The 13,736-nt window shown below is 46.3% G+C and overlaps 1 protein-coding gene across 9 annotated transcripts in view; it reads right to left on the bottom strand.

Annotated features, from left to right (window-relative positions):
* The window catches only part of NCOA1 (nuclear receptor coactivator 1), a 132,299-nt gene that overhangs the window by 62,666 nt on the left and 55,897 nt on the right, over window positions 1-13,736 (bottom strand). For 8 of the 9 annotated variants that reach the window (XM_061461096.1, XM_061461099.1, XM_061461102.1 and 5 more), the window contains exon 2: window positions 2,373-2,479. In XM_061461096.1, coding sequence (XP_061317080.1) covers window positions 2,373-2,458 — 86 coding nt within the window. In that variant the 5' untranslated portion in view covers window positions 2,459-2,479. Of the gene's footprint in view, window positions 1-2,372; window positions 2,482-13,736 lie in introns of all 9 variants that reach the window. The other variant, XM_061461098.1, reaches the window with a different exon arrangement.

Here is a 13,736-nt window from a genome sequence, read left to right as displayed (position 1 = left end):
TGGGGTTGGATGGCCAACCCAATAACAAGTATTCGAGTCAACTCTTTTAAAATTGCTTGTAGGTGCTTTGTAGATGTTAAAACTTGTGCTTGGACAAAGGAGAATCCTTCATCCAGAAGTTTCTGCTTCTCCACAATCAGAATGGTTTGGGTTGGAAAGGACCTTAAGATCATCCAGTTCCCTCCCCCCTGCCATGTGCAGGAACACCTGACACAAGACCATGCTGCTCAAGGCTCTGTCCAGCCTGGCCTTGAACACCGCCAGGGATGGAGCACTCAGCACTTCTTTGGGCAACCCACTCCAGTGCCTCACCACCCTTACAGTAAAGAACTTCCTCCTTATAGCCAACCTGAACTTCCCCTGTTTAAGTTTTAACCCATTACCCCTTGTCTTGTCACTACAGTACCTAATGAAGAGTCCTTCTCCTGCACCCCTGTAGGCCCCCTTCCCATACTGAAAGGCTGTTAATGAGGTCTCCATGCAGCCTTCTCTTCTCCAGGCTTCTCCCCACCTTTCTTAGCCTGACTTCATACGGGAGGTGCTTGAGCCCCCTGATCATCCTCGCGGCCTCCTCTGGAATTGCTCCAACAGCTCCACATCTTTCTTATGTTGGGGCCCCAGAGCTGGATGGAGGACTGCAGGGGGGTCTCACCAGAGAGGAATCAGGGGCAGGATCAAATCCCTTGACCTGCTGGTCACTCTTCTTTTGATGCAGCCCAGCACACGGTTGGTTTTTGGGCTGCAAGCACACACTGAAGCTGGCTCGTGTTCAGTTTCTCATCAACAAACACCCCCAAGTCCTTCTCTGCAGGGCTGTTCTGAATCTCTTCTCTGCCCAACCTGTAGCTATGCCTGGGCTTGCTCCGACCCAGGTGTAGGACCTTGCACTTCATTTTGTTGAACTTCATGAGGTTGGCATTGGTCCACCTCTCAAGTGTGTCAAGGTCCCCCTGGATGTCATCCCTTCCCTCCAGTGTATCAATCTGTTCATTTCTTGTCCTATATATTTTGAAAGACCCCTGGTGTCAGCTGTAGAAGGTCTTCTTGGGGTGCTGAGGGGTTAGGAAACAAACCACAAGAGATTTGTTTTCCAAAGGCAGACCAGATGAAGCACAGCTAGGTGTGTGCTCATTCAGCTGGAAACCAGTTCCCTCAAGAAGAGGTGTCCAAGCCCACCTTGCTACCCATGGCTCTGTCATGGGGACTCAAGGATCCATAGCTTCATCCCAAACTCACCTCCTGGGCAAGGACCAGCCCTGAGACCAGTCACTAGACAGCAGCAAAGGCTGCAAGAGCTCTGACTCAAATGACTCAGCCAGAAAGGGGAAACATTTCACATGATTACAGAGTATCTGGTAGGAATAAGACAGCTAGAAGTGCTATCAAAATGTCTTCTGCAATTCAATGGCACAGCTAAGCTATGAACCACTTTGTAAGAAGGTGTGGGAACACTACAGAAGGGAGATGCTGCAACCAAGAACAGAATAAACAGAAATCCTCGAACACACACTTAAGATCTCTCTACTGGAACACTGCAGCCTTTGCATTTATTGTCTAGAATATCATGTATGAGCTATAAGTGCTAGAAAATACACTTGGGCTTTGCTCAGTGCATTAATATTCTGCGATGATGACCGAAACAGCATCCCAGGCAGCAGAGACATGGAGTCAGCACCATACGTTCATCCTTACCAACAGAATGTATCACCACGAAAAGAGATGCCCAGGATTCACAGGGAGCCTAGAAAAGCTCATGGAAGATTACAACTGCCTCTATTCAGGACTTCATAGCCTAAATCAGTTGGCAAAGTAGCTGGGATAGGAAGGCTCAGTCATAAGCTAAAGGTGCCTTTCGCAGTGAGCTGAACTTTGAAACAGCCACAGAAGTGAAGATATTTCAGACAGAAATATTTTCTGTTTCGTGATTGCATCATGGAGCATGAGGGTCTCCACTGAAGTTTCTGAATATTACAAAACCATGGATTTCTTAGGAATCCGGCGTGAAGAGGCAGAAGGCTTAGGATGACCTGCAGACCTTGCAGAAGTATCTGCCCCAAATTTACCCTGAGAAAGCCTTCCTGATGCTCTGAGTGCTCTCAATTTGCAAAATCAATACATTAACTTTGATAACAAGCCTCTAATCATCATTTGCCACCTAACAACAAGCAGAGCAGATGGGGAGCCGCATTTCCATCATGCTCCATCTTCCACCGCAGCCACCGCTAAAAGCAAAGCGAAGTTCTGGTGGGAAGTGTGAACATTTCCGAGTGGCTGAAACCTGGCTCCATCTGCTCGAGCAGACGGGACAGAGCGACGCAGTGGGAATGACAAAGTAGCCACGGCAGGGGATGGATTGGGAGTGGTGCACATACCTCTGGGCTGTGTCACAGGGAGAGCCTTTCCTCTTTCGAGAGTCAGGGTTGGCAGGGTCCGTTGAGCTGTCCCCAAGGCCACTCATGTTGGTTAACCTACTTTGCACCTAGAACAGGAGAGAGACAGGTTAAAGCTTTTTGCAGCTGCAGGAGGAGCGGTTCCTACACAGCGGAGCCAGAAAACATGGACCAAGTGACCTCTGAAGAGGTAACTAATCCAATGCAAGCCTTTCTGACTGAATCAACACCTTGTTTGTGAAGGAAATGGTGCAAAGGAAGACAACATGCAATCTTGTTACCCTCCTTTTGGTGTCCCCTGGTGACCATTTGGCCAAGCCCCCACCATCAGCACCATCATCCTTATACCACAAACTGCGCTCTTCCACATAGCCCTACAGATTTTGACTTCCTGGCCTTTCACCATTTTAACAGCTACCTAAACACAGCCTGTTTCAATGCTTTGTTTATGCATGTTTGCTTTTGGTTAATCCCCTTCTCCTGCAAGCCTGCTCCTTCAGCCCATCTTCGGCTCTTCTGCCATCTCTCCCCAATTCCTCTGACTCACGGCTGGCAGAGGATGCTCCACCCCTTGCATTGTGTCTTCATTCCTGCTCCCCCACCACCTCCTTTCCCCTCAACACATGGCCTGGGCTTTAATTAGAGCTGCAAACTGACTCATCTCTTAATGGGATGTGACACCCTCCCACAAACCCCTTCCCCATCTCTCGCTGAGGCTGCCTCCCACCCATGGTCCTCCCAGCCCCAACCTTCTGGCAGAGAGCTTCCCCTCATAGCCAGTCCTTGGCCAGTCCCAGCAATAGGCACCTCTGGGGTCCCAGCTCTCTCCAACACATGGACATTTCACCATTATTTCTTGAGTGTAATTTTAACAGATGTTGGGTGAACCAGTCCATGTTATGGCAAATGTCAGAACAACCAAAGGAGGTCCAGAAGTCATGAGGATTGTAACATTGCTAATGCTCCTTAATAATCAGTTTTATTTTTTACATTTAACTGAATAAAATGCTGTGTAAGCCCAACACGGGCAAGAAAGCCAATTAAGGCTTCTTTCTGGAAACTTCACCATGAAGCATGTTAAAAGCTTTTAGCCATAGACCATGACGCTCTTAGACCTGAGAACTCGGACAGTCCACTCCAACAACCTAAATGGCACTACATACATCTACAGTGCATAGTAATAACTTCATACAACATGTTAAAACAAGGAACAGAGCTTCTTCAGAAAATAACCCAGCTGTGCATGTCACTTCCCTTGCTTTGCAAGAGCCATTCAGTGATTTTGTCCAGTAACCACAACAGTTCAACACTGGATAATGCCACCCTCCAAACCCTTCCTTTAATTTTTAGAACTGTTTATGATTGTAAGAAGATAGAACTCCTGAGAAATAAAGTAACAGGACCCTGGGCAAGAACTTAGTAGTTTAGAGGGTAGAAGGACCAAGTCCTTCAGATTAATTCTCTTCATTTCTCCTATTACTTTCTAAAAATTGGTATGTTAATGAGCATTAAAATGCTGACAGATTGTGATAAAATGAACCCTAGAAGACATGTCCACAGTTCCCACAGCCAGATCCCCACACCCCCATGTTTTATTCAGCCTGCCCGAAAGCATGGACCTTCAGCGGTCCAGCATCTCCCACCCACTGCCCAGCCCGGCACAAGGCAGCCACTTATCAACAGCTGTCGGCACCAGCTAATTTTTGTGCTCAGACAGGTGACGATTAAATCCTCACCAGCTTTTGAAAGTCCTCTGAAACTCAAACATCATCTACAGAGAGGCTTCATCTAACCTTAGTGCAGAGGAATGGACACACCTGCGAGTATCACCTCCACTCCCTGGTTGCTTGAAGACCCCAGTGCTTGTATTAAAACCCAGAAACCCAACTGTATGCTGGGGTGCATCACTAGCAGTGCAAACAGCACACTGAGGGAGAGGATTCTCCCCCTCTGCTCTGCTCTCATGAGAGCCCCCCTGCAGTCCTGCATCCAACTCTGAGGCACCCAACACAAGAAGGACGTGGAACTGTTGGAACGAGTCCAGAGGAGGCCATGAAGATGCTCCAAGGACTGGAGCACCTCTGCTATGGAGACAGGCTGAGAGAGCTGGGCTTGTTCAGCCTGGAGAAGAGAAGGTGCCGCAGAGACCTTAGAGCAGCTTCCAGTGCCTAAAGGGGCTAACAAGAAATCTGGAGAGGGGCTTTGGACAAGGGTCTGTAGGGACAGGACAAGGGGGAATGGCTTTAACCTGACAGAGGGGAGATTGAGATGAGCTCTTAGGCAGAAGGTGTTCCCTATGAGTTATTATACTGAGCCTGACACTCTGTGGTATGGAATACCCCTTTGGCTAGTTCGGGTCAACTCTACTGGCTGTGCTCCCTCCTAGCTTCTTGAGCACCTGCTTACTGGCATGAACCTGGGAAACAGAAAAGTCCTTGATTTAGAGTAATCACTACTTAACCACAACTAAAACATCGGTGTGTTATCAGCATTATTCTCAGACTAAAGCCAAAACACAGCACTGTACCAGTTACTAGGAAGAAAATTAACTCTATCCCAGCCAAACCCAGGACAACCCAACACAAACACCTGTAACTTGTTAACTGTCCTGGCAGAGGTAACTGTAGCCAAGAACTTTAGTCAACTGATGACAAAGGATATTTGCACCAGGCTTAAATGGATATTTCATTAATTATGTGAAAATGAAGCTAAGAGTAAGCAAAGATAGAGACCTCTCTTATGGAAGCAGAGGTCAGAAACTAAGAACTTTTTTAATTTCACAGATAACAACAAATTGACATCAGTAAGAAATAACATCTAACAAATGCACTGAGAAACATGAGCTTGAGATTTTGTAATGCTAATATTTGTGTGCAGCAAAATTCACTGAAGCAACCCCATTAAAGCTTCCCAGTTTATGAACCTTCTGCATGTGGGGAAAAAGAATCAATTTGAGTTATAACATTCATAGTCTACTGGAAAGTGCTGTCCCCTACCAAAGTATGTTTTCAGGAGTATTTAGGGATTCTGCATGCAGGGTGAGATGAAAAGTTAATTTTGTGTAAAAGACCTGACCAATTTATTGGACCAGCAGATCTGAAGCTGAGTAGTGGAGATGCTTCTCCTTCACCACTAAGGAGTGGGGTATGTGTGGCAGAATCCACCACCTGCCCAGGACCATGCAGCAATGCCTGTTGCATTCTTGCAATGAAAAACCTACCCAAGATGAATGTTTTGCCTTGCCATGTTCTTTGTACAACAGAGGATTTAAACTGACAGAGGGGAGCTATTAGATGAGATCTTAGGAAGAAGCCCTTCCCTGTGAGGGTGGTGAGGCCCTGGCACAGGTTGCCCAGAGAAGCTGTGGCTGCCCCATCCCTGGCAGTGTTGAAGGCCAGGTTGGAAGGGGCTTGAAGCAACCTGGTCTAGTGGAAGGTGTCCCTGCCTGTGGCAGGGGTCGGAACTGGATGAGCTTTAAGGTCCTTTCCATCCCAAACCATTCTGTGATTTTATAATTCTATCTGCGCTGCACACAGTGCTACAGGGAAAGAGCCTGTCTTTCAGCACCACACAGGCATTTCTGCTAACGCTTCTGTCACCAGTGCTAAGGCCAACAAGGTTCCTGAAATCATTTTAGCAATGTTAGCACAGCTGATTGATGCTGCGGGCATGAGGGGTTGTCCACCAAAGTCAGAAACTCTGAGCAGATGCCAGCAAGCTAACCATGACCAGGGATTCAAGTTCATCCCCCACGTCTTTGGCATGCTTGCAAGTGGGAATGATGCCAAAGTGAATATAAGGAAGGGGAAAAAAAAAACAAACTCTTGAAAAAAATTGGAGATTGGAAAACTAAAAGCACTGCATCATCTGCTCTGGGTGAGAAGGGCTCACGGAGGGTTTAGACAAGCTTCCTGGGGTTTAAAACCTTCTTGAAATAAAAACATTGGATCACCAAAACACTGAGTCTCTGTAAGTGGTGTTGCTCTTACAGGTCTTGATCTTTCAACTCAGTAACTGAATTAAAAGAGAAAATGAGCAGGGATACAGCAGGTAAAGTCAACTGTCCCACTGAGAAGCTCCACTGCGGGACTGTGGCTTGGCAACAGTGACCATATGCCCTAGAGAGGTGAACTAAGGACAACACTGCAGCCTTAGCTGAAATCCTTGGCTTGAGTTAAGCCCTTGATGTAATACATCCAGTGTTTCTTTTTATTGTAAAAGTAGTTTATTTTATGGCAAAACTTGGCACAGCTGACAAGCCAAAAAATGTCATTTAGTCTAAAAATAAAGAGAATGACTCAGTTCAAAAGCCCTGTTGAGTCGGGGCAAGACAAGGGGTTGATGTCCCCTGTGGAGGGCAAGGGTTGGGCTGCCGGTGAAAGGCAGCCCTGCCTGCTGCTGCCCATGCTCAGGGCCTTTTCAGCAGAAACCTGATTTCTAAACACCGGCTCCTTGTAGAAACATTAATATTCTGTTGGCTTAAGAAAGCAAACAGAGGCAGATAAAAGATGGTGGATGGTAATCATAGAATTGTTCAGGTTGGAAAAGACCTTTAAAATCATCTAGTCCAACCATTAACCTAGCACTGCCAAGTCTACCACTAACCCATGTCCCCAGGCACCACTTCTACACTTCTTTTAACCCCCTCGAGGGATGGTGATTCCACCACATCCCTGGGCAGCCTGTTCCAGTGCTTGACAGCCCTTTTGGGGGAGAAAATTTTCCTAATACCCAATCTAAACCTCCTTGATGCAACTTGAGGCCATTTCCTCTTGTCCTATTGCTTGTTACCTGGGAGGAGAGACCAACCTCCAGCTTGCTACAATCTCCTTTCAGGTAGTTACGGAGAGCGATAAGGTCTTCCCTGAGCCTCATTTTCTCCAGACTGAACACCCTCAGTTCCCTCAGCTGTTCCCCATCACACTTATGCTCCAGACCCTTCACCAACTTCGTTGCCCTTTTCTGGACCTGCTCCATCACCTCAATGCCTCTCTTGTAGTGAGGGGTCCAGAACTAAACACAGGATTCAAGATGCAGCCTCACAAGTGCCCAGTACAAAGGAACAATCACTGCCCTCATCCTGCTGGCCACTCTATTGCTCATATAAACCAAGATGCTGTTGGCCTTACTGGCCACCTGGGCACAAGCTGGCTCACGTTCAGCTGTCTGTCGACCAATACCCCCAGATCCCCAGGTTTGGAGCTTCTCAAAGGTGGTTCTCCATATCCACATCATTGTGCTCACCTGGTTCTTACTTCAGAACACTAGTCCCTGGCCCCTGCTGTTACTACCACCCTGGTGCACCACTGCATCTGCTCACCAGAGACTAATCAGTCTCAAAGAGATTAATTGGAAGGAAAAAATAAAGGAGAGGGGGAATGGATAAGAAGCTGAAGTGACCTACCCACGGCCAGGCAGATGAAACTACCTCTGATTCCTGACCCTATACTCTCTCCCTTATCATCAGTCCTGCAACGTGCCATACTGGAGTGTCTGCCTGAAGTCTGCCTGAAGAAGATGCTGCTTCTTGGGATGCTAATGAATATCCTAGCAGAGACCAGAGCCTTGACATGGAGGATGAAGCGCCACTCACCATCAGTATTCTAACACAATGAATATGATCATGATATGAATGCAATCTCCACATAAATAAAAAATAACAAAAACCAGAAAAAGGATGTGAATTGTTGTGGTTTAATGCTTCTGCTCTCCTAATAATGCCAGCCCATTTCCAATAGCTTCCCAAAGACAGCCATCGCTACCTCTAGCAGATACAAATAGCTGGAGTGATTTGAATTGACAGTGTGGAAGATGGAGCTGGCCACCAAATACTTACTTCTAACAGAACTGCCCATTTCTAAAATAAATTTCCCACATTTTGGAGGAATTTGACCCCAAAAAACACTTACAAAATAACATCTATTGGAGAGGAACACAATTAGTTGGCTGTTTTTAAGAAAACAACAATGTTGGAAAAGTCCCTCATATTACAGCTATTTATCATCAAAATATAACCCATCTGTGCTCACGCAGTCTCAATTAGAGGTAATTAAGAGCATACTTGGAGTGTTGCAAGGACACGTCTATATTGTTCTCCTCACAAGTGCATCATCAGCTGCTCCTCTCATCACCAGGGTCAGAATTCTTTTTAAACTTCCACAGATTACAGAAGAAACACTGAAGCTGTGATGTGGATAGAGAAGAGGCAATGGGTGACAAAGACTGAGTCACTTGTTAACCTACTGTTTGTGGTGTTAATTTGGGGGCGGGTTTATTTAAAAAGACCTGCTTTTTCTGACTGCATCCCCAACAAAAAAAAAAAAAGGAGGGAGATGTAAAGTCCTGGTTAAAGGCTGTTTTTTTTTGTGGCTGAAGTTGCCAAAACCGCATCACATGTTTTGTGCCACACTCCTTGGGTGCGGAGGGGATATCCCTGGATCCATACACCATTGCTCCAGCCTGCAGAGATGTCTGCCTTCCTCTTTTCTTGGTACCTTACCCCAGTTTCCCTGCTTTGTTTTCTTCTGCCTCTTACCTTATCTGAGAGACCCCTGTCTTAGAATCATAATGCAAAGTACTAACCACTATATGATCACACCTAATGATCATGGATCAACAGTCATCTTCTGCCTGAGCCTTGTGCAGATGCTGTCAGACGGACCCTCTGGGATGTCCAACCCAACAAGTATTGCACAGCCCAGGAAGCAAGGACAACTGGGTTTCTCTTGGTTTCCATTACTTGTCTTGGCCTGAACATTCCCTTTTGACATTAAGCAATGCTTCCATCGTTATGGTAATAACAATGAACCTTGAGTCAAAGCTGGATAGGACACACTCAAGGTTACCAGGAGGGCTTGCAGCAATGCTGTCTTGAGCCTACATCGCTGCAGTCATTAGAGCTTTAAGAGGAGAGAGTTGATGAATAAAGATTTACTTTGGGGAGGGGGGGAAGTAGATGTCCCCATGTCCATCCAGCCTGGAGGGAAGGTGTTTGCTTTCCTTCTTAGGAGATGAGTGGGACATGCAGAAATCTTAATTATCACTGGCTCTGTGGAGGCAGCAGGCTAATAAAAGCTGTCAGCTCGGGGATGCGGTGGAGCGAAAGCCTGCTGTCTCAATTCTCTGCATCTGCACCCACCTCCTGGTCCTGCAGGGTAGGGGACGGGAAGGACGCATGCGATGCCTACACCCTTTAGGACAGGCTTTCCACTGCCACCAGCATGGAGGAGAAAGGACCTTGGTAGGTCAGGTGGCCCAGGCAAGTCGTTCCTATACCGCACTCTTGCTGTGTTGCAGGGGAGATAAGTGAAAACATTGCTCATGCAATGTGGGTTAAAAACCCCTGATCAAGAACTCAACTGATCTGCAAGAGATTAACGTTATGAAAGATTTAACATTTTGACAGCTAAAAATGTTTCTGAAGATGAATTCCACTTCTCTGCCTCATTAATCCCAACCCTCAGGGGGTTGCAGCAGGGGGATGGGGGACTCATCCCAGGTTGCAGAGATAAGCAGAGGCACAAACCAGTCTTGCAGATCCAGACCCTCTCATGGCAGGGAAAGCAGCTGCAGCTTGGGGAGCACAGCACCAGCTCTCCTGGCAAGGGGACATGCTCAGGCTGTGGAATTTGTGGATGTAATGGAGGGAACAAGTCAAAGTTTAAATTAATTTCTTCCAAGCTGTTTACTGGGTCAGACTCCAACAACACAGTTTCCTCTTTTATACGCAAGGATGGAAAACTGAGTATTGAACAAGCAGCTCTCTGGGTGCTGGCAAACCCTGGGAATTAATTGGCCTATTACTTACAAACCACTCTGAACCTTCTTGTAAAGGGTACCCTGGAAGTGCCAAGTCCCGGCACGCACCCAGCTATGGAACACCCAGCAGTGGTCCATGACCTGGCACTAGACCTCCCAGGGGCTCTTTCCTCTTCAGGACCAATAGAGCTGATCTATTCCCATCTTGTGTGGGCTGGTTTGTCTGTGGAAAGTAAGAGAAGCCCTTGTCTTCACAACCGCCCATGGTGTTTGCCCATGGTGGGTGAGCCAGCACCAAAAATCAACTCTCTCATCTAGAGGTCCTGTAGACCCATGTCCTCTTCAGAGCAGCCATGGGAAGGAGTGAATTCATACTGATGTGTCATGGTAGACAAACAGGATGCTAATTCCACCATCTGTGGCCCCATTATTCCTATAAGTTTAACTCTGAGCACCAGAGACTGCTCCATACTGCACAACAGAGAAGATAAGCTTTGCTCTCCAAATCTGGGCTTCTCTATCACCTTGTACCCACAATGAATCAGTTGCTTTGGAAAGGTAACATAGGTTGTACAACCCACAAAATCAAATCTCTTCAGCTAAGGAAATTTTGCATGTGATAATAAAAAGACATGCATCCAAGTGAATTCTTTAAGGAGGAAAGCACTGGAAGTATGTGCTCTCTACATGATCCCTAGGAAACACAAAGAAGAAAGGAAAGGGGTACCTAAATCAATGTCCTGTGGACTATGTATCCTCCTTAGTGAGGCAATGGTCCAAAGAGATGGTGTGAATTTTAATACAACCATCAACTCTATCATACTTGCAACTCTCAGACCCACAGCAGTCATTACCCTTTAGCCCAGGGATAATTCCAGCAGCCAATTTGTTTTACAAATGAATGGGAAAATACGGGAAAGGGTCTTGCCTTAGCATGATGAAAATGAATAATCCAGCTGTGGGAAATCAATATTTGATGCCTAAGGAGACCTCTGAAAATCCACCACACCACTCTGTTATTTTCCCAAGCTCTCTTTAAAACTCACCTCAGCTAAAATACAACAGACAGGAGATAACTGATGTGCTGCTTATTACACTAATTGCAATCATCCCCTGGTTACCTGGTGTACACCCACATCTGTTTGTCGTAGCCATCTGTTGTCTGTCTTAATTAGATTGTGGGCTCGGAGGGGCAGGGACTGCCACAGCATGTGATTTTCTAAGCCCCTGGCATCCCACTTCCATCCAAACATCTCCACCCTACCCCATGGCACTTGCATGGCCAAGTGACACCGCTCCAAATGCAGAGATGACAGCTAGAAAGTAGGAAGCCAAAAAAGATCACAAACCCACCCCAAAAGTAAAGCAAATAAGCTTATCAGAATCACACTTGAACCATGGAGGGTTTTCAGGAGTAAATGGTCACCCATGGCTTCTGCAACCTGTCCTAACTTTCTAGGATTCACTTTCTGAGCTGCTCTGGGGTTGTTTGGAAGAACATCAGGGCACCACGCCAAATCCAAACCAATCATGAAGGAAAGATGAAAACAGGGAAACTAACTTCTCCTACTCAAGTAGAAAAAATACAGAAAAACTAAAAAGGATGACTTACCTCATGTCACTGCTCTTGATGTTGCTGCCCCAGGGTGAGGGGAATAGAGCCCACCAGCTCCAGCAAAGCCTCCAGAAGGTGCCATATTGCACCTCATCGCTCCACATTAATTTCTGGAGCACTGAAATGCTTCTGATAAATTATTAGCAGCTTCAAGCATTAGCTCTTCCAGCTAAAACACACTGTCCTATAGATTCTTCTAAGCCTTCCCCAGAAGGTGTCCACTTACGAGACTTGGCTCAAGAGATCAGCAGTGCTGGCAAAACTCATCTGTGTGTTCCTTTGATACTTGTTCATCCCCTTCTCCTGAGGATGCTCCTGCCTGATCTGTGTCTACATTTGCTACCAGCTAGCAGTAACTAGGATAGGATCATGCTGCTGCCATGGGACTATCAATGTCCATGGCAGAACACCCTTGGTGCAACTACCCAATGTCCTCACTATTTGAACTCAGATCCATCTTCAAGTGCACAGGACAGGGAGGCCCTGAGCCTCACCAGAGTTCAGCAGACTGAGCTACGAGCAAGCAGGGGGTGAAGGTTCCTCTTCATGAGAAGCCAGGCTCCCTCCCAATATAGGTGCCCACCTTCTCTCAGCTGTGGCTCTTACCTCTCTTCATTTCAAACTTTTTCCCAAGATCCTAGACAAAATTAAGCCCCAATTCATTTCAGCCGCACAACAAGACATTAAGAGACAGATACCTTGGTGGTCGGTAAAATGGGAACCCACCACATATTTTCAGTTTGTATGGGTCATAACTTCATTTCAGCTGAGTTATTCTACCACCACCACTTGCTACACCCATGGGAAAACTCCACTTAAAAGGATGACGACACATTTTCCCTTGAAAATTACACTGATCAGGTATTTTAAGACCATGCAAAGATCTCAGAGTATTAAAACCACTTTGGTTTTTATCCTCATTAGAAGCCCAATAGAAATTCAAATTTCTTCTTATACCAGCTGTTTTCCCAAAGCACGCCAACTGCCTTATTATAGGGTTGCTCATGAATGTCAGCACGCACTCCGCAAGCGTTCGCATCCATGTATTTCTGCATATTCAACAACCAGAATAAAGGCATTCAACTACAGAGCTGTCCATGGGAGGGGAAAACCAAACCCACCTGGGTTGAATAAGAACCACCAGCTAGGTGATGGGATGGTTGCAGACATTACTATAGTGGTGGATGCAGGGAGGTTTAAGTCTCATTTTAAGATCTGGACTTCAGTGCCATCCTGCTTAGATTTCATAGAATCACAGAAAGGTTTGTGTTGGAAGTTTATCCAGTTCAAGTTCATCCAGTTCAAGTTCATCCAGTTCCAACCCCTGCCACAGGCAGAGACACCTTCCACTAGACCAGGTTGCTCCACGCCCCGTCCAACTTGGCCTTGAACACTGCCAGGGATGGGGCAGCTGCAGCTTCTGTGAGCAATCTGTGCCAGGGCCTCACGACCCTCACAGGGAAGAACTTCTGACTAAGAGCTCATCTCAGTCTCCCCACTATCATACATGGTTAATATATTTGGAGGCAGCAAGGCTGGTAGCAAGGTGACATAAATGAACATACACTGTTGGAAAGAAAACAAAGAGCGGTGATGTGCTCCTTCAGCTAATGTGCTGAAAAGACAATTCAAGACTCAGTATGCATAATTTTAATTAAAAATTATTGTTTTTCTTGTTGCCCACCTCCTTTTAGGGACACCAAGCACACTGACCAGTATCAGGGAGGGAAATTTAGCTAGGGGACAGTAAAAATGGCCATCCTCTGCTTACATGAGAGCAAGGGCTCATGGTGGGCTCTGCATGGGGGTCAACCCTTGCCCACTACAACAGCTCTGTCCCGTCTCTGGGAGAAGATGCTTTTCATCACACTGCAAGCAGGAACCTTGTTCTTTCAATGCAAAAATGTATTACCCTTTTTATTTTCCACTCACTTTGCACTAATAATGGGAATATGTTATAAACACAAACTGGG

This window comes from Pezoporus flaviventris, unplaced genomic scaffold, assembly GCF_033815535.1.
Source record: "Pezoporus flaviventris isolate CSIRO_AGI_PZ_B2104156 unplaced genomic scaffold, CSIRO_AGI_Pfla_v1 ptg000031l, whole genome shotgun sequence".
Classification (NCBI taxonomy): domain Eukaryota; kingdom Metazoa; phylum Chordata; class Aves; order Psittaciformes; family Psittacidae; genus Pezoporus; species Pezoporus flaviventris.
Note: the sequence above shows the minus strand (reverse complement) of the source record. Positions and strands in the feature narration are given on the sequence as shown.